The sequence below is a fragment of the Neoarius graeffei genome, chromosome 9, assembly GCF_027579695.1.
Source record: "Neoarius graeffei isolate fNeoGra1 chromosome 9, fNeoGra1.pri, whole genome shotgun sequence".
NCBI lineage: Eukaryota > Metazoa > Chordata > Actinopteri > Siluriformes > Ariidae > Neoarius > Neoarius graeffei.
The window spans coordinates 75,828,383-75,850,136 of record NC_083577.1 but is presented as its reverse complement, the minus strand read 5'-3'; the positions used below and the strand labels follow the sequence as shown (position 1 = coordinate 75,850,136).

At 44.2% G+C, this 21,754-nt stretch overlaps 2 protein-coding genes and 1 pseudogene across 2 annotated transcripts; all 3 read right to left on the bottom strand.

Annotated features, from left to right (window-relative positions):
* Positions 1–6,908: 6,908 nt before the first annotated feature.
* LOC132891351 (gap junction gamma-1 protein-like) lies at positions 6,909–7,934 on the bottom strand. Its single transcript, XM_060928864.1, has one exon. It carries the CDS (start codon positions 7,932–7,934, stop codon positions 6,909–6,911), a length of 1,026 nt encoding a protein of 341 aa, XP_060784847.1.
* A 3,621-nt stretch (positions 7,935–11,555) lies between these two features.
* On the bottom strand, positions 11,556–12,581 carry LOC132891350 (gap junction gamma-1 protein-like). Its single transcript, XM_060928862.1, has one exon. It carries the CDS (start codon positions 12,579–12,581, stop codon positions 11,556–11,558), a length of 1,026 nt encoding a protein of 341 aa, XP_060784845.1.
* A 6,854-nt stretch (positions 12,582–19,435) lies between these two features.
* On the bottom strand, positions 19,436–20,460 carry LOC132892188 (gap junction gamma-1 protein-like; annotated as a pseudogene).
* Positions 20,461–21,754: the final 1,294 nt, after the last annotated feature.

Below are 21,754 nucleotides of genomic sequence, written 5' to 3'. Positions count from 1 at the left end.
AAAAATTACCACATTTTGCCCTCCATCTTCCAACCAAATGCTCTTAAACCGTTCAGATCAGGTCCATGCAGGGACACCGCTAGGGGGCGGAAAGTTAGGACGATTCTAAGGGCCTGGCACTGACAGGGGGGCCTGTGAGGGATATGAATATTATTTTAAAAGTATTGCCTTGTGTAAGTTTTTGAAATAAAATATTTCATTTCATCTGTTAAAATATGCAAATTATACATGGTTATGATTTGCTATAACATTTTTCTTGAATTATTTATGATATTGTCATTTCACCCCTCCACCCTTTTTACTAATGGTACAGTCTGATTCTGGGCGCGGGACAGTGAAATGTGTAGCTCCGTGTGTGCACAGCTCTGTTAGCGCAACTTAGAGCAAGTTGTCAGTTTTTCTATGTGCGCAACAGAGATGTACATTCTAGAAGTTGTGAAACAGGGGCAGGTGTGATGAATTATGAAGTCCGGATATCACACTGTGTGTGAAAAAAAATCACCTTTTTTCATAGGTATCTTTATTGTATAATTAAGTCTAGATGTTTTGCCATTGTTCATGTGTGGATTTGTTGATATTGTTAAGTATTTAACTTTAATATTTTGCACATTAGCTGTGGTCATAGATATCATTGCTATTGTTCATGTGTGGATTTATTGATACTGTTGCTAAGTATTTAACTTGAATATCTGAACATTTGCTGTGTTTTCTAATAAATGTGTGATGCCTAAAAGAAACCAAAAACACTTAGTGGATTTCTTGCAGTGCACTATGTAATTGTATCAAAAAACTAGTGTAGTTATTCATCAAGGCATACATTTGATCACATACAATAAGTCAATAAATGGAGGAAACAAAGGAATACATTTTGTAATCCTGATTATTGATGATGTTTGCTGGAGGGCTCTGGAGTATCCATAATGCGCATACAGAATGTTATAAATCCATACTGATACAGTGATGCATGCAGTTTCTCTCAACACAAACATTTGGATTGAATGAACTCCATAGGCTACTGAGTGGCCTAATAAAATATATATCTTCCATATATATCATGGAACTTTCATTTTAAGGCAACAGTCTATTCAGTCTAATTCTGACAGTTCTGCATTTAAAATGTTCATATACCAAATAATTGTATCACCTAAATTTGCTAGGTAGCTGATCACATGCGAAGTGGCAGCCAAAAACAGACTTCAAATTCAGTTGCTTGAGCTTGAAAATTTTACCGGGGGGGCCCTAAATTGTAATCTTTCATAGGGCCCAAGATTTCTAGCGGCGCCCCTGGGTCCATGTGCTGTTCCTCCCGGCGGCAACAGGGCTCTAAATAAGCACGGACAAAAGAGGAGCCCCAAAGTGCCTTTCCTCCTCCTCCTCCTCCTCTTCCTCCTCCCCCCTCCTTTTTCTGTCTTTCCCAGTGCCTTCCAAGGTCCCTCAAGTCTGAATCTCCTTCACTTTTCACATTATTACATTTTATTTTCCCTTGCCATCAGGTGATACACTCTGAGAAAAAACAAAAAGAGGTGATCAACCTGTACCTTTCCTTGTCAGTGGAGTGAGTGATGCACCATCCATTTTTTAACATAGTTACTGGTCTCCCAGTGGCCAGATTGGGTCTCCTAGTCAATGCCAAACCAGCTTCACTGGTGCCCCTTTTCCACCAAGCAGTTCCAGGGCTGGTTCGGGGCCGGAACCGGGTTATCTGTTTTCACTGACAAAGAACTGGCTCTGGGGCCAGAAAAAACGGTTCCAGGCTAGCACCAACTCTCTGCTGGGCCAGAGGAAAGAACCGCTTACGTCAGCGGGGGGGGGGGGGGGGGGGGGGGGTTGTTAAGACCAACAACAATAACAAGACCGTGAAAGATCGCCATTTTTAAGCGACGAGAAGCAGCAGCTGTACAAACGCGAAGTCATCTATTATTATTATTATTATTGTTGTTGTTGCTGCTACTTCTTTCGCGTTGTTTTTGCTTCGATATTTGCGCCAAGGTTTATGCAAACGTAGCAACGTAACTGACAGCGACATAACTGATGTGGCTTCGCTTAGCACCGCGAGCTATGGAAAAGCAAACTGGTTCTCAGCTGGCTCGCAAGTTGAATGAGTTGTGAACCAGCACCAGCACTGGCCCCGAACCAGCCCTGGAACTGATTTGGTGGAAAAGAGGTATGGGAGACCAAATTTTAAACCAAGTTATGTCTTATCATTTGGTTCATCTCATCTCATTATCTCTAGCTGCTTTATCCTGTTCTACAGGGTCGCAAGCTGGAGCCTATCCCAGCTGACTACGGGCGAAAGGCGGGGTACACCCTGGACAAGTCGCCAGGTCATCACAGGGCTGACACACAGACACAGACAACCATTCACACTCACGCCTACGGTCAATTTAGAGTCACCAGTTAACCTAACCTGCATGTCTTTGGACTGTGGGGGAAACTGGAGCACCTGGAGGAAACCCACGCGGACAACATGCAAACTCAACACAGAAAGGCCTTCGTCAGCCATGGGGCTCGAACCCAGACCTTCTTGCTGTGAGGTGACAGCGCTAACCACTACACCACCGTGTCGCCCTTGGTTCAATCAGTTGCAATTAATTAACCAAGTACCATGTAAGTATACATTTAACAAGGAAAACGAAGATCTATGTTATAAGATATACACACAAGATCATGTTGGTTAAGAAAAACAAAACTAAAATTTGGTTACTGAGATGGCTGATGTCAGAATCCGATGTCATTACTGTGTAACTCTGAGTGTCTTTGACATAACATTTGTGTTTGGTAATTGCTCTTGATAGCTGTGTAGTCACTGTAGTGTGTTTGTCTGTATGGTGATTGGTGAACCATTTTGCATCACAGAATATGCCGCAGCGGTGCAGCCGCATGGACTCTGGGGCCTGTGATTGTATTGCCCAGACCAGTTGGTCTCCTAGTGGAAAATCCTTTAAAAATGCTCTGCCATCCATCCATCTTATCCTGTTCTACAGGGTTGCAGGCAAGCCGGAGGGAGCCTATCCCGGCTGACTGTGGGCGAGTACTTGTCCGGGGTACACAAGTCGCCAGGTCATCACAACATGCCCCTTTTCCACCAAAGCAGTTCCAGGGCTGGTTCGGGGCCAGTGCTTAGTTTGGAACCGGGTTTTCTGTTTCCACTGACAAAGAACTGGCTCTGGCGCCAGAAAAACCGGTTCCAGGCTAGCACCGACTCTTTGCTGGGCCAGAGAAAAGAACCACTTAAGTCAGTGGGGGGGCAGAGTTGTTAAGACCAACAACAATCGCAAAACCCCCACCCCACACCTGTGATACATCTTTTACCTAGAACGGTGTATACTAGTATATTTTTAAAGTTTTGTTCTAAAAATCCAATTATGCACCTTAACTCTTTTTTTTTAATGTACATCCACAATTCAGTGTGAAAGATACGATGCATATTAAATGTACAAACCCCAGTGACAAAGAAAGATCCAATTTCTGAAAGAATAAAATAAATTTAAATAAGTTCAATAACTTAAGTAAAAGCAAAATGAAGGGATTCTATATACAATGATTCCTATATACATATATTGCACCTGAGTTAAGGATACAGTATATTGTGGTGCTAACACGTCCCTTTTCCACCAAAGCAGTTCCAGGGCTGGTTCGGGGCCAGTGCTTAGTTTGGAACCGGGTTTTCTGTTTCCACTGACAAAGAACTGGCTCTGGGGCCAGAAAAACTGGTTCCAGGCAAGCACCAACTCTTTGCTGGGCCAGAGGAAAGAACCGCTTATGTCAGCGGGGGTGGGGGGTGTTAAGACCAACAACAATAGCAAGATCGCGAAAGGTCACCTTTTTTAAGCGGCGAGAAGCAGCAGCTGTACAAACGCGAAGTCATCCATTATTACTGTTGTTGTTGCTGCTTCTTCTCCGTGTTGTTGTTGCTACGATGTTTGCACCAAGGTGTATGCAAACGCAGCGACGTAACTGACACATACAGCGACGTAATGACGTGGCTCCGCTTAGCACACCAAGCTATGGAAAAGCAAACTGGTTCTCAGCTGGCTCGCAAGTTGAACGAGTTGTGAACCAGCACCAGCACCGAACCAGCCCTGGAACTGATTTGGTGGAAAAGGGGTAACAGGGCTAACCTCATCTCATCTCATTATCTCTAGCCGCTTTATCCTGTTCTACAGGGTCGCAGGCAAGCTGGAGCCTATCCCAGCTGACTATGGGTGAAAGGCGGGGTACACCCTGGACAAGTCACCAGGTCATCACAGGGCTGACACATAGACACAGACAACCATTCACACTCACATTCACACCTACGGTCAATTTAGAGTCACCAGTTAACTTAACCTGCATGTCTTTGGACTGTGGGGGAAACCGGAGCACCCGGAGGAAACCCACGCGGACAACATGCAAACTCCACACAGAAAGGCCCTCGCCGGCCACGGGGCTCGAACCCAGACCTTCTTGCTGTGAGGCAACAGCGCTAACCACTACACCACCATGCTGCCCCCAGGGCTAACCTGTGTTTTTTTTAACCTGTGTCCCCCCCCAAATCTGTCCCTCTGAGTTACATGTCAGTCTTGGGATCGAGATACTGAGCTCTTCTGCTCCTTGGACCTGCCTGATCCATCCTGGTGCCCTGTGTCTAGTTGGAGTCTCATCGTAACCCTCCTGTGGAGGGCAGCCCCATGTGGACAGTTGGGGGTCGCGCCTGGAGGACGCTCTGGACTCTTGGAGTGGTGTTTTGTGGCTGGGGACTGCAGTTGAGTTGCTGACTTTAGGACTACAGTTGACTTGCTGACTTTAGGACTGCGGTTGTTGTGAACGGTTTTGCGCTTGGGTTTCAGTCGGTGGGGGTTTATACCATCAATGAAGCCGACTTTATGTCTGTTGTCGCCCAAATGAGGATGGGTTCCCTTTTGAGCCTGGTTCCTCTCGAGGTTTCTTCCTCATGTCGTCTGAGGGAGTTTTACCTTGCCACCGTCGCCATAGGCTTGCTCATTGGGGATAGATTAGCTCATATTTTAAGTCGTTCAAATTCTGTAAAGCTGCTTTGCGACAATGTTTACTGTTAAAAGCGCTATACAAATAAACTTGACTTGACTAACACACAGACACAAACTCACACCTACCGGTACAGTCAATTTAGAGCCACCAATTAGCCTAACCTGCAGTCTTTGGGCTGTAGTGGAAACCAGAGCACCCGGAGGAAAACCACCCAGACACAGGGAGAACATACAAACACCAGCCATTGGGCTCGAACCCAGGACCTTCTTGCTGTGAGGTAACAGTGCTAACCACTGTGATGAACCAACACATACTTTATTATATTTCAAAAGCTTTATTCAGTCTTTAACTTGCACAAAAATACTATTGGTAGAAAACGATATAAAAGACTGAATACAAAGTTTATTTTAAAAAAAAGCAAAAAAAAAAAAAAAGGGTTTGTGAACATGGAACCACTTTAGGATTCCCCATTTAGACTCCCCAAAGCCTGAAATCACTTTCAGACTGTGCTAGAAAAACACCATTCAATAGGGTACATTTACCAAGGATTGGATCGTTTCCCAAGCTTAGCTCTTAGTTTTGCACGAGGTCACTAACCTTTGTGCTTAAGAAAACCAGGCATATGAACATGCAAATGCATTTGGACCAGTTTGACCCCATTTAAATAATGAAGCAATACCAGTGGAACACACAAAACAGTCATGACAAACAGAAATAAACAGATTTAAAAGAAAGAAATATATATGACACCATACCCAGAACTAAAAAACAACCACCACCGCCCCCTCCCAATTTTCAGACCAAACAAAAGACTCAAAAAGAAAATTCCTCTTTCGTTTAAGTGCATTTAAGTGTAAGGTCTGAAAAGCAAAAAAATCAAGAGTCAAAAATATATGCAATAAAACAGTACATTTTTATTGAAGTTTTATTAATACAACACACACAGTTTATGCTTCCTTACGCATAAAATGCATTTCTCACACCCAAGGTCATTATACATTAAAAAATAATAAACACATTTATGAAAAAGACTATCACCATGAGCAAAAATTGAGCAAATAAAATAAACTTTATTATGCACATACTAGATATGAGATACATAAAATATTTTTGAGTGGTAAATTTTAACTGAAATTTCTGTCATATGTAAAACTGCTGTGTTTACTGGCACTTTTATTTCGTTTATCTTTCTATTTTGCTGAAACTGCAGTGGTTAAACACTAGGGTTCTTCTGTAATTGAGATTATTTGATTTACAGCAAATTGATTTTACCAGGGTGGGGAAATGGTCGAGTATCGGATTATTCTAGCTAAGCTCTTGTTCAATTTTCCTGCTTTAATTTCACTCGAGGAACAAATGCAAGTAGGCAGGGGGAAAAAAAACTATTTATACACACCCTGGGCTTATGTTACAGCATGAACATGTTTGCCTTGTTGCATTCAAATGACTGAAGCAATTAAAGGGGAAAAGTGCACATTAAGTGGGAGAAAAGCTCACTGCTGTGTACCCATTTACGCATAACACTTCAAGTTACGAAGCAATATCAGTGGAACACACAAAACAGTCATGGCAAACAGAAATAAACAGATTTAAAAGAAAGAACTATATATATATGACACCATACCCAGAACTAAAAAACAAAAACAACCCCCCCCCACCCAATTTTCAGACCAAACAAAAGACTCAAACAGAATGGCCAGATGAATCCACATCAAGCCCCCCCCCAAAAAAAAGTCCACATTATGAACAGCAGTAAGCAAAAACATTCATAAAAAAATAAGAATTTTTTTGTATGGCACTGAGAAGCCTTGCTGTTCTCATCCAAAGAGAGATGCATTCAACATATACACCTCATATACACATCACACACGAGGTGGAAAACAGAAATATCAAAAGCCGTTGGACTCGGGGCTGCTGCTTCACAGTCGAGTCTCCTCCTCATCCTGGTAACCCTGGTCCAGGTGCTGCTGTGCTAGATTCGGGTGGCGCCGCAGATGGCCCAGCTCCCGTGAGGACGCCTCATCACCCTGAGACTCACGACCCAAGTCACGAAGACTGCATTCAGCTCTTGCACCTGGGTTGCCATGGAGTATGAAACGTGGGTAGACCGAGGCTGTCTGACTGGCTTGATGTTGTTGGTGGCGGCACCTTGCACGGCTCTGGAATATGTCACGGACGCCACTGATGCCCAAGTGCGAGATCTCGAGCACGGTGAGCAGCAGGCAGAGGGAGCTCACGGCATACGTGATGAGCAGGAAGACGGTCTTCTCGGTGGGACGCGACACAAAGCAATCCACTGTGGGGGGACATGGGCTACGCGAACACACGTATGACGGGGCCACCACAAACCCATACAGCAGACACTGGCCAGACAGGGAGGCCACCTCGAAAGCCGCACGTAATAAAAGCTGCAGCACGTATGCCTTCATCAGGCCATCACGCTTGATCCGTCTCCGGCCGTCATGTTTCTTCCTCTCATCCTTCTTTTCTTTTTCCTTGTCATTTTCTGGCTCGATCTCCTCGGTGATCATGGGGTCCTCCTTACCACTGTCCTCAGCCTCCTCACAGTTTTGGTTGGCACTGCGGTTTACCAGAGGCATGCGTTTGCGCCTACCCTGTGGTCCGTAATCATCGTCCTCCATGCGTGCGATCTTGTGCATGGCAAAGGCAAGGTACAGAATAGAGGGTGTGGTGATCATGATGGTCTGAAAAACCCAGAACCTTACATGCGAGAGTGGTGCAAATGCATTATAGCACATATTTTTGCAACTAGGCTGGGTTGTATTGCATATAAACTCGCTCTCTTCATCTTTGTATATCGTCTCGGCACCCACCACGGTCAGTACAGTCCGGAACACAATGAGCAGCGTAAGCCACAGCTTGCCCACAAATGTTGAGTGGTTGGAGAGCTCCACCAGGAGACGCATCAGGAAACTCCAACTCATGTCGTCACTGCTACAGCACGCTGGTCAGTACTGTTCAAGAAAAATGAAAAATTAGGACTCATTCATAGCAGCATAGCTATCCAGATCTTTCTCAAACCAGTCTTTAGGGACATCTCAACCCTTTCACCACTGTTCTGGTCTCATTGTAGGAGGGGAAACCTGTGTATTGTACATGCCGATCGGTTAAGAAGTCAGATTCCCTGGGAGTTCCTACGACAACGTAGATAAGCACAATTATTTTACGTTAATCAAGTTTACGCACGTTTCAGTAAACATTAGTGGATAAAACATGAATTTACCCGTGTTCAGTTTATCATCATAAGCATTACATTTTCCTGAAGCAGAAATCATCTAGCTTCCAACGGTACCCACTAGCTCACCATTTTCTTTAAAAATGGCATACCGGTTAATACAGAATTGATCACAGAGGTACTTCGTGTTAATGGTATTTCTTTATATCAAGAAATTTATTCTATCAACATTCACTGGATATGAGCAATCGTGTGCTCTGATTGGCTACTCTACTACTAGGCTATCAGCTCATACCATGAGCAGAGAAAAACAATGCCGCTGGACCAACCGACTAATAAATAAAACCCGACTCAACCCCCCCCAAAATGGAATAAAAGTATGATGGTCAGAACGCATCTTTTTTTATTTTTCAAGAATCATTATTATTAGTATCTCACCAAATGCTACTATCATGTCACCAGTCTGTTTACATTCCAAGCGGAAATGACTGTCAGACATTTGTACGAAGTTTGAATTTGCAAAAATAAAAAAAAAAGCTCCATTTCTCAAAATCCAGTGAATGTGGATGTTATTCCACTCACTCAATCTCATCGTACATGGCTTATAGCCGATGAGGCGCACAGCACTGACTCCGCCATCAGCTCACGTAGGACTAGATTTCATGGAATAACCTCAAATTTTTATATACCAGTCTGCATATAAAGTTATACAGACAACCATTCACACTCACATTCACACCTACGGTCAATTTAGAGTCACCAGTTAACTTAACCTGCATGTCTTTGGACTGTGGGGGAAACCGGAGCACCCGGAGGAAACCCACGCGGACAACATGCAAACTCCACACAGAAAGGCCCTCGCCGGCCACGGGGCTCGAACCCAGACCTTCTTGCTGTGAGGCAACAGCGCTAACCACTACACCTCCATGCTGCCCCCAGGGCTAACCTGTGTTTTTTTTAACCTGTCCCCCCCCAAATCTGTCCCTCTGAGTTACATGTCAGTCTTGGGATCGAGATACTGACCTCTTCTGCTCCTTGGACTTGCCTGATCCATCCTGGTGCCCTGTGTCTAGTTGGAGTCTCATCGCAACCCTCCTGTGGAGGGCGGCCCCATGTGGACAGTTGGGGGTCGCGCCTGGAGGACGCTCTGGACTCTTGGAGTGGTGTTTTGTGGCTGGGGACTGCAGTTGAGTTGCTGACTTTAGGACTACAGTTGACTTGCTGACTTTAGGACTGCGGTTGTTGTGAACGGTTTTGCGCTTGGGTTTCAGTCGGTGGGGGTTTATACCATCAATGAAGCCGACTTTATGTCTGTTGTCGCCCAAATGAGGATGGGTTCCCTTTTGAGCCTGGTTCCTCTCGAGGTTTCTTCCTCATGTCGTCTGAGGGAGTTTTACCTTGCCACCGTCGCCATAGGCTTGCTCATTGGGGATAGATTAGCTCATATTTTAAGTCGTTCAAATTCTGTAAAGCTGCTTTGTGACAATGTTTACTGTTAAAAGCGCTATACAAATAAACTTGACTTGACTAACACACAGACACAAACTCACACCTACCGGTACAGTCAATTTAGAGCCACCAATTAGCCTAACCTGCAGTCTTTGGGCTGTAGTGGAAACCAGAGCACCCGGAGGAAAACCACCCAGACACGGAGAACATACAAGCACCAGCCATTGGGCTCGAACCCAGGACCTTCTTGCTGTGAGGTAACAGTGCTAACCACTGTGATGAACCAACACATACTTTATTATATTTCAAAAGCTTTATTCAGTCTTTAACTTGCACAAAAATACTATTGGTACAAAAAGATATAAAAGACAGAATACAAAGTTTATTTTAAAAAAAGCAAAAAAAAAAAAAAGTGTTTGTGAACATGGAACCACTTTAGGATTCCCCATTTAGACTCCCCAAAGCCTGAAATCACTTTCAGACTGTGCTAGAAAAACACCACTCAATAGGGTACATTTACCAAGGATTGGATCGTTTCCCAAGCTTAGCTCTTAGTTTTGCACGAGGTCACTAACCTTTGTGCTTAAGAAAACCAGGCATATGAACATGCAAATGCATTTGGACCAGTTTGACCCCATTTAAATAATGAAGCAATACCAGTGGAACACACAAAACAGTCATGGCAAACAGAAATAAACAGATTTAAAAGAAAGAAATATATATGACACCATACCCAGAACTAAAAAACAACCACCACCACCACCCCCTCCCAATTTTCAGACCAAACAAAAGACTCAAAAAGAAAATTCCTCTTTCGTTTAAGTGCATTTAAGTGTAAGGTCTGAAAAGCAAAAAAATCAAGAGTCAAAAATATATGCAATAAAACAGTACATTTTTATTGAAGTTTTATTAATACAACACACACAGTTTATGCTTCCTTACGCATAAAATGCATTTCTCACACCCAAGGTCATTATACATTAAAAAATAATAAACACATTTATGAAAAAGACTGTATCACCATGAGCAAAAATTGAGCAAATAAAATAAACTTTATTATGCACATACTAGATATGAGATACATAAAATATTTTTGAGTGGTAAATTTTAACTGAAATTTCTGTCATATGTAAAACTGCTGTGTTTACTGGCACTTTTATTTCGTTTATCTTTCTATTTTGCTGAAACTGCAGTGGTTAAACACTAGGGTTCTTCTGTAATTGAGATTATTTGATTTACAGCAAATTGATTTTACCAGGGTGGGGAAATGGTCGAGTATCGGATTATTCTAGCTAAGCTCTTGTTCAATTTTCCTGCTTTAATTTCACTCGAGGAACAAATGCAAGTAGGCAGGGGGGAAAAAAAACTATTTATACACACCCTGGGCTTATGTTACAGCATGAACATGTTTGCCTTGTTGCATTCAAATGACTGAAGCAATTAAAGGGGAAAAGTGCACATTAAGTGGGAGAAAAGCTCACTGCTGTGTACCCATTTACGCATAACACTTCAAGTTACGAAGCAATATCAGTGGAACACACAAAACAGTCATGGCAAACAGAAATAAACAGATTTAAAAGAAAGAAATATATATGACACCATACCCAGAACTAAAAAACAAAAACAACAACCCCCCCCCCCCCCCCCCCCAATTTTCAGACCAAACAAAAGACTCAAACAGAATGGCCAGATGAATCCACATCAAGCCCCCCCCCCCCCCCCCCCCCCAAAAAAAGTCCACATTATGAATAGCAGTAAGCAAAAACATTCATAAAAAAATAAGAATTTTTTTGTATGGCACTGAGAAGCCTTGCTGTTCTCATCCAAAGAGAGATGCATTCAACATATACACCTCATATACACATCACACACGAGGTGGAAAACAGAAATATCAAAAGCCGTTGGACTCGGGGCTGCTGCTTCACAGTCGAGTCTCCTCCTCATCCTGGTAACCCTGGTCCAGGTGCTGCTGTGCTAGATTCGGGTGGCGCCGCAGATGGCCCAGCTCCCGTGAGGACGCCTCATCACCCTGAGACTCACGGCCCAAGTCACGAAGACTGCATTCAGCTCTTGCACCTGGGTTGCCATGGAGTATGAAACGTGGGTAGACCGAGGCTGTCTGACTGGCTTGATGTTGTTGGTGGCGGCACCTTGCACGGCTCTGGAATATGTCACGGACGCCACTGATGCCCAAGTGCGAGATCTCGAGCACGGTGAGCAGCAGGCAGAGGGAGCTCACAGCATACGTGATGAGCAGGAAGACGTTCTTCTCGGTGGGACGCGACACAAAGCAATCCACTGTGGGGGGACATGGGCTATGCGAACACACGTATGACGGGGCCACCACAAACCCATACAGCAGACACTGGCCAGACAGGGAGGCCACCTCGAAAGCCGCACGTAATAAAAGCTGCAGCACGTATGCCTTCATCAGGCCATCACGCTTGATCCGTCTCCGGCCGTCATGTTTCTTCCTCTCATCCTTCTTTTCTTTTTCCTTGTCATTTTCTGGCTCGATCTCCTCGGTGATCATGGGGTCCTCCTTACCACTGTCCTCAGCCTCCTCACAGTTTTGGTTGGCACTGCGGTTTACCAGAGGCATGCGTTTGCGCCTACCCTGTGGTCCGTAATCATCGTCCTCCATGCGTGCGATCTTGTGCATGGCAAAGGTAAGGTACAGAATAGAGGGTGTGGTGATCATGATGGTCTGAAAAACCCAGAACCTTACATGCGAGAGTGGTGCAAATGCATTATAGCACATATTTTTGCAACTAGGCTGGGTTGTATTGCATATAAACTCGCTCTCTTCATCTTTGTATATCGTCTCGGCACCCACCACGGTCAGTACAATCCGGAACACAATGAGCAGCATAAGCCACAGCTTGCCCACAAATGTTGAGTGGTTGGAGAGCTCCACCAGGAGACGCATCAGGAAACTCCAACTCATGTCGTCACTGCTACAGCACGCTGGTCAGTACTGTTCAAGAAAAATGAAAAATTAGGACTCATTCAGGGTTTTTTCTAGAAAAATTTAGTATGAGGGCGCTCACCATGGCGAGGGAGCGGGGGGGAGATGGTGCCGGTTGTCCCCCCCCGCCGTGCAAAGCCTTTGAAAAATGCTCCAGTGGGACATTCTGAGGCTATCTGAGAGGGAAATTGTAACAAATTGTCTGTCAACATTGAAAAAGAAAAGGAAGGCCAAAAAAAAAAAAAGTGTGTTTCCGGTAACATGAAATACTAAAATAAGGTCGGTAGGTAGGAAAGTTTTTTTTTCCTTAATTTTTTTTTATTTTGTTCGAAAAAATTAACATAAGTAAACATCTTACAAAATATTATTTTGGCACAGAATCCTTTATACCACACATCATAATAAAATAAGTGTTTTAAATCTTTAAACGAATAAAAAAAATATCGCGAGAGTTTGAGTTATGATCTACGGAAGCGATATTTCATGATATTTTCATGTAATAACGTGAAAACACCTTATCAAGAAATAACGTGAAAATAACGTCCTAGGCTAGGCTACTTCCATTAAAAGCAGACGGCCTAGCGTAGCCTACTGTAGAACTTGGGTCGAGCAAAAACATGGCTGAATCCTGAATGACTCCTATTTGTATAAATAGGGGACTACATAGGCGGCAAAATGTAGTGTTTTTCCCTGCCATGGAAGTACACTTGTATACTGAAAATGAAGCAATTTGCATTACAGCCTTGAATGAGGATTCAAAATGGCGGCTCGGCTCAGTTTATGCAGGAGGGCTGATAGAAGTGGCGAAACATTTTACTTTTTATCGTTTCTTTCACAACTTGAATGCGTTGAAACAAAAAATTATGACAAACTAACGCCGCTTACACTAAAATATAGAGGGAAATTTGTAATCAAAACTTTACGGTCGGCAATTTCGACGCGGAAATTCTCGATCGGTCGGGTTACCGGAAACACACTTTTTTTTTTTTTTTTTATTTGGCCTAATCTTCTTCTGCCCTAGACAGTCTTTGGCTTTCTTCCGCTTCGTGCCGCGGGATGACATCTTTAAATGCCCAAGTGTCAACAAAAACAACTCGCGAATTACTTCTGTCAAAAGCTCCCGCGCCGGTGGGTGAAAGGTCATTCAGTCTCGAGAAATCTCGCTCTACAAGTCAGCTGACCTTGTTTGCAACCCATGTCAAATCTCGCGAGAGCAGCCGCGACAAGTAAACAACTAAACAACATGGCGCCTCAGTCTGGAAAACGCCAATTCGGATTGTTTTTGCACCGTCTGGCGGTGTATCTACTATGATTGGAATATTTTTGGAGCAATTATGACGTATTTGATGATCAGACACATTGTCACGTAGTGTTGCTGGGATGTTTTCACGGAGTCGGTAAGGGGGCGCACGCCGAGAGTAAAGGCCTCTGCATGCTTGTGCGACAAGGCTTTCGCAGATAGCTTTTCGCAGACAGTTGTAATTTATTGTTGAGCGGGGATAATAGGCGTGCGCGATGTTATTCACCGGCACAACGCAAGGGGGCGAGAAGTCGCTAGGAGTAGTTGGTGGGTGTGGTTAATGGAGTGTTTATCCTCCGGTTACTTATAATGACTAGAACTTTTTTATAATGACTAGAACTGGAGTCGTATAGATGGCCGTACTTCTTCACTTCCTCAATCAACCGCTCTTCATGCTGCTCCATCTTCGCTCGTGTTTTTAAAAATGCCGGTCGTGAAAACAAAACAAACCGGGAAAGTAGGGAAGCGGAAGTGCGTGTACAGCGGGTAGAGTGGACCAATCAGAGCCCTCTTGTCTGCGAGGCTTCTGCGGTGGTTACAATTTGTGGGAGGTGCGCGCAGAGCGTCTGCGAAGGTGGGGGGCTACGCAGACACTGTCTGCGACGCCGTCTGCGAGGACTGGGTTGTCAGCATAAATTGGCCTTAAGAGGGCGCAGCGCCCCTGTTCCCCCGTTTAGACAAAAGCCTAAGTGCATTTAAGTGTAAGGTCTGAAAAGCAAAAAAATCAAGAGTCAAAAATATATGCAATAAAACAGTACATTTTTATTGAAGTTTTATTAATACAACACACACAGTTTATGCTTCCTTACGCATAAAATGCATTTCTCACACCCAAGGTCATTATACATTAAAAAATAATAAACACATTTATGAAAAAGACTGTATCACCATGAGCAAAAATTGAGCAAATAAAATAAACTTTATTATGCACATACTAGATATGAGATACATAAAATATTTTTGAGTGGTAAATTTTAACTGAAATTTCTGTCATATGTAAAACTGCTGTGTTTACTGGCACTTTTATTTCGTTTATCTTTCTATTTTGCTGAAACTGCAGTGGTTAAACACGAGGGTTCTTTTGTAATTGAGATTATTTGATTTACAGCAAATTGATTTTACCAGGGTGGGGAAATGGTCGAGTATCGGATTATTCTAGCTAAGCCTGGGGTGCCATGGTAACGGCCCGAGGGCCGGATACGGCCCGATTGGTCATCACATCCGGCCCGGTGGTTCATGAGATTTTTTTTTTTAATAATAAATTAATAAAAATCGAATGTTTTGGGGGGTTTTTTCGTAATGATTTTAAATCTAATGTTTCAATTTGATTCCATTTTCGTGTAATCCATCGGTTCGTTTTTAGCTGCTCTCTGCTTGCTGCAGCACGCGCAGGTGCAATGACCCGGATTTAATGTAGAGTAGCTAGTTGTTGCTCGTTCACAAGATGTTGTCTAAAAAGAGAAAAGTTGATTCTGAGGGTCGCATCTTTCAGGAAAAATGGAGAAAGAAATACTTTTTCTGGGAAGTAGGGGGAAAACCTGTTTGTCTGATTTGTTCGCAACAAGTGGCTGTACCGAAGGAATACAATGTCAAAAGACATTACGAGACCCACGCCGACAAATACAGCCAATTCACCGGGCAACGCAGGACTGAAAAGCTAAATGAGCTTGCCTCAAACCTTCAAAAACAGCAAGCAGCTTTCTCAAAGTCTCGAGAGACACATGAAGGTTCGTTTTAATATCATACATCATCTTCAGTTCTCCTTTAATGTTAAATGCGGCTGTTTTCAAAGAGGGGTGTCTCAATATCTTTGTTGTACATTTTATTTCATGTTAGGGGCAGTGAAGGCGAGCTACATCATCGCGTGGGAGATCGCAAAAGTGTCCAAGCCATTTTCAGAGGGTGCATTCGTCAAGACGTGCATGCTCAAGGCAGCCGACCTAGTGTGTCCAGAAAAGCGACAAGCTTTTGCGAACATCAGCTTATCCCGAACTACGGTGACCGAGAGAGTGGAAGAACTCTCCAGCGACTTGAACAGCCAACTTAAAGAGAAGATTAAGTCCTTCATCGCATTCTCCATTGCTCTCGATGAGCACACTGATGTGGCCCAGTTAGCGATATTTATTCGCGGAGTGGATGCTTCTTTAAACATCACTGAGGAGTTTGTTTCCCTTGTGCCTATGACAGACACCACTACAGCTAACGACTTGTATGTTAGCCTTGTCGGGGCCCTTGACAATCTGGAGGTGGACTGGAGTCGAGCTGTCAGTGTGGCTACGGACGGTGCACCTTCCATGGTAGGTAGGAAGACCGGAGTGGTTACGAAGTTGAGAGAAAAGGTACGTGAGGCTAATCCAGAACGGGTATTTTGGAACTTTCACTGCATATTACACCAAGAGGCTTTGTGCTGCAAAAGTCTGAAAATGGAGCATGTTATGAGCGTTGTTCTTGCCACTGTGAATTTTATCAGAGCAAGAGGACTTAACCATCGGCAGTTTGATGTTTTTCTTTTGGAAAATGACATTCATCAGGGCCTTCCCTATCATACCGATGTGCGTTGGTTGAGCAGAGGCACAGTTCTCAAACAGTTTTTCAAATTACGCACTGAAATAGCAGAGTTTATGGAGGCGAAAGGGAAGCCCGTGGAGGAATTGGATGACCCCGACTGGACTAGAGACCTTGCCTTTTTAGTGGACATAACGGAACACTTAAATTTCTTGAACGTTACAATGCAAGGTCGCAACAAACTCGTCACCGAGTATTACGACAGTGTCCGTGCATTTCAAAGTAAACTTTCATTATGGAAGACGCAGCTCTGCAAGCGCAATGCAGCCCACTTCCCCTCTCTAAAATCTCTGCCTCTCAATGATCAGAGTATGGACAAGTATGCAAGTTTGCTTTCAGAACTCATGCATGAGTTTGCCAATCGTTTCACGGTTTTCTCTGAACTGGAAAAGGACTTTGTGCTTTTTCGCTCTCCATTCACGACAGACGCTTCTGAGGTCCCAGAGGCGATGCAAATAGAACTCATAGACCTGCAGTGTTGCGCGCCATTGAAGGATAAATACGCATCTGTTGGAATCCAATCTTTCTATCAGTCATTGCCATCAGAGTACCCAATTATCACGGCCTTTGCGGGTAAAATACTCTGTATGTTCGGGACAACATATTTATGTGAACAGGCATTTTCAGTAATGAATATTAATAAATCGAAACTGCGTAGTCATCTGACCCATGGACATCTCAACAATGTCATGAAAATAGCAACTGCCCAGAGTCCGTCCCCAATGTCGACAAGCTGGTAAAAAGTTAAAGACTTCTGGCTTCCACATGTAAAATGTAGCTGGTATTTCTCCCCCATGTAACCTTGTGCTGTGTGCTTGAGGGGGAATAAACAGGATGGGTGTCATCCATTCTACTCCCGCGATATCTCCGCAACAGTAAAAAATCAGTTCTTCTGTTTTCATACGTGTCGGGTGATTTAATATATTGATTTGTTAATATGTTGTTTGATTTGCTTGCTAATTGTTATAATAATACAATTAACATATATTTACGTCATATTTTTGGATGTGGGACTGGGTAATGTAAAAATGGCATCTACGGAAGAAAACAAGCACAACAATAATAGCACATATCCAGCTTGCTAGCTGTGTTAGATGTGTTAAACCGTGTGGATTTAAGTGGAATAATTGCGAGTCGTCCTGTGGTCAAGGCAGCGTTTTAAGGTAAGGAAATTTGGTTATTAATGTTGCCCGCCGCGGCATGTTTACTTGGGTTCATTTGATTTTGACTTGTGCATCTGCAGCTAGCATCATGCTTTGAAGTAGGTTCTGCTAAGGACGGGTTTATTGCGCGATGTAGACGGACTCGGATGTAATTACATTGTTTTTAAAATTCCGTGCGCTTAAAACGGTGTCCCCCTGCTAATCATGTAGCCCTAATCATGTGTTGCTTTTACTTTTCGAGTGAAATATCTCTGCAAATGGTATTTCAATGCTGACATGCCAAAAAGATAGCGGAGTCCACATTTGGAAGATGAAGGAAGAGAAGCCTGATGCTTGAAAATAGATCGCTTAATCCACAACGCATATCTGTATTTGAGACATAACCTGCAACTAGTGGGGATGTTTTGGAATGACTGTGCATAGGGTGTTTTTGGCCACAGAACACTAACCCACAGTAGTAGGAGGACTACTGGGTTCGTGGATTTTGTCTGTTGACTGAGCGAAGCATGGTGTTTGCCTTGTGCCATTTCACGTAGCATCTAGCCGCAGTGCCACCTACACTTTCAGGGAATGTTTACATGCCGCTGAGCTATTTTCATGTATGTTAATTCTTAAGGACTTGTCTCTATATTGTGCGTGTTCACACACGGACTGGCCATCGGGAGTAGCGGGAGTTTTCCCGGTGGGCCGGTGGTTCAGTGTGGGCCGGTGGAGAAAAAAAAAAAAAAAAACAGTTGCGCGCTGGCCTTTAATATGATAAGCAATGTTAACAGTTTCTTTAAGAAACTGTTAACATTGTTTATTATAGTTGCGCGCTGGCCTTTAATATGATAAGCAATGTTAACAGTTTTTTTTTTTCCTCCGCCGGCCCACGCTGAACCACCGGCCCACCGGGAAAACTCCCGCTACTCCCAATGGCCAGTCCGTGTGTGTGCGTGTTTAATGTTGGTGTCTTAACAACACACAAGCTTACGTTGTAGTGTGTGTGTGTGTGAGTGTGTGAGAGAGAGAGAGAGATTTTATCCTTGGCTGGCTACGAGCCAGTGTGGACGTTACGCAGTAATCACTGGTAATACCAGCGCTGGCTCCATCCTCTGTGATCGGAAATGTTGAGTGAGGAGAACGTGAGCCTTGTGCAGGCGATAGGACCTATGCAAAGTACGCGCTTGCACAGTAAATAGTTTAAGTAAAAGGCGGTTCAGGGTACAACGGGAAGGGTTGATAGGTAGCCTATGAGGCCTGTACTATAAAAATGTGGCCCGGTGCCTCGGGTGTTGATGATCGGGGCTTTAAAAAAAGGTGTATAAATATCGTTTTAAAAATCGCGATATCAATATTTACTGAAAAAATCGTGATATTGATTTTTTCCAATGTCGAGCAGCCCTAGGGAAAAGTGCACATTAAGTGGGAGAAAAGCTCACTGCTGTGTACCCATTTACGCATAACACTTCAAGTTACGAAGCAATATCAGTGGAACACACAAAACAGTCATGGCAAACAGAAATAAACAGATTTAAAAGAAAGAACTATATATATGACACCATACCCAGAACTAAAAAACAAAAACAACAACAACCCCCCCCACCCCCCACCCCCAATTTTCAGACCAAACAAAAGACTCAAACAGAATGGCCAGATGAATCCACATCAAGCCCCCCCCCCCCCCAACCCCCCCCCCCCCCCCCCCCCCCGCCTTGCTGTTCTCATCCAAAGAGAGATGCATTCAACATATACACCTCATATACACATCACACACGAGGTGGAAAACAGAAATATCAAAAGCCGTTGGACTCGGGGCTGCTGCTTCACAGTCGAGTCTCCTCCTCATCCTGGTAACCCTGGTCCAGGTGCTGCTGTGCTAGATTCGGGTGGCGCCGCAGATGGCCCAGCTCCCGTGAGGACGCCTCATCACCCTGAGACTCACGGCCCAAGTCACGAAGACTGCATTCAGCTTTTGCACCTGGGTTGCCAGAGGGTATGAAACGTGGGTAGACCGAGGCCGTCTGACTGGCTTGATGTTGTTGGTGGCGGCACCTTGCACGGCTCTGGAATATGTCACGGACGCCACTGATGCCCAAGTGCGAGATCTCGAGCACGGTGAGCAGCAGGCAGAGGGAGCTCACGGCATACGTGATGAGCAGGAAGACGGTCTTCTCGGTGGGACGTGACACAAAGCAATCCACTGTGGGGGGACATGGGCTACGCGAACACACGTATGACGGGGCCACCACAAACCCATACAGCAGACACTGGCCAGACAGGAAGGCCACCTCGAAAGCCGCACGTAATAAAAGCTGCAGCACGTATGCCTTCATCAGGCCATCACGCTTGATCCGTCTCCGGCCGTCATGTTTCTTCCTCTCATCCTTCTTTTCTTTTTCCTTGTCATTTTCTGGCTCGATCTCCTCGGTGATCATGGGGTCCTCCTTACCACTGTCCTCAGCCTCCTCGCAGTTTTATTGGCACTGCGGTTTACCAGAGGCATGCGTTTGCGCCTACCCCGTGGTCCGTAATCATCGTCCTCCATGCGTGCGATCTTGTGCATGGCAAAGGCAAGGTACAGAATAGAGGGTGTGGTGATCATGATGGTCTGAAAAACCCAGAACCTTACATGCGAGAGTGGTGCAAATGCATTATAGCACATATTTTTGCAACTAGGCTGGGTTGTATTGCATATAAACTCGCTCTCTTCATCTTTGTATATCGTCTCGGCACCCACCACGGTCAGTACAATCCGGAACACAATGAGCAGCGTAAGCCACAGCTTGCCCACAAATGTTGAGTGGTTGGAGAGCTCCACCAGGAGACGCATCAGGAAACTCCAACTCATGTCGTCACTGCTACAGCACGCTGGTCAGTACTGTTCAAGAAAAATGAAAAATTAGGACTCATTCATAGCAGCAGACAGACAAACTATCCAGATCTTTCTCAAACCAGTCTTTAGGGACATCTCAACCCTTTCACCACTGTTCTGGTCTCATTGTAGGAGGGGAAACCTGTGTATTGTACATGCCGATCGGTTAAGAAGTCAGATTCCCTGGGAGTTCCTACGACAACGTAGATAAGCACAATTATTTTACGTTAATCAAGTTTACGCACGTTTCAGTAAACATTGGATAAAACATGAATTTACCCGTGTTCAGTTTATCATCATAAGCATTACATTTTCCTGAAGCAGAAATCATCTAGCTTCCAACGGTACCCACTAGCTCACCATTTTCTTTAAAAATGGCATACCGGTTAATACAAAATTGATCACAGAGGTACTTCGTGTTAATGGTATTTCTTTATATCAAGAAATTTATTCTATCAACATTCACTGGATATGAGCAATCGTGTGCTCTGATTGGCTACTCTACTACTAGGCTATCAGCTCATACCATGAGCAGAGAAAAACAATGCCGCTGGACCAAACGACTAATAAATAAAACCCGACTCAAACACCCCCCCCCCCCCCCCCCCCCAAAATGGAATGAAAGTATGATGGTCAGAACGCATCTTTTTTTATTTTTCAAGAATCATTATTATTAGTATCTCACCAAGTGCTACTATCATGTCACCAGTCTGTTTACATTCCAAGCGGAAATGACTGTCAGACATTTGTACGAAGTTTGAATTTGCAAAAATAAAAAAAAAAAGCTCCATTTCTCAAAATCCAGTGAATGTGGATGTTATTCCACTCACTCAATCTCATCGTACATGGCTTATAGCCGATGAGGCGCACAGCACCGACTCCGCCATCAGCTCACGTAGGACTAGATTTCATGGAATAACCTCAAATTTTTATATACCAGTCTGCATATAAAGTTACAGTGGTGAAAGGGTTAAACAGTCCACAGTTTCCTCTCTCAGTTCCACATCAAGCCATAAAGACCACCGAATACCCTGTTCACATGATGGGAGCTCATCTCATCTCATTATCTCTAGCCGCTTTATCCTGTTCTACAGGGTCGCAGGCAAGCTGGAGCCTATCCCAGCTGACTACGGGCGAAAGGCGGGGTACACCCTGGACAAGTCGCCAGGTCATCACAGGGCTGACACACAGACACAGACAACCATTCACACTCACGGTCAATTTAGAGTCACCAGTTAACCTAACCTGCATGTCTTTGGACTGTGGGGGA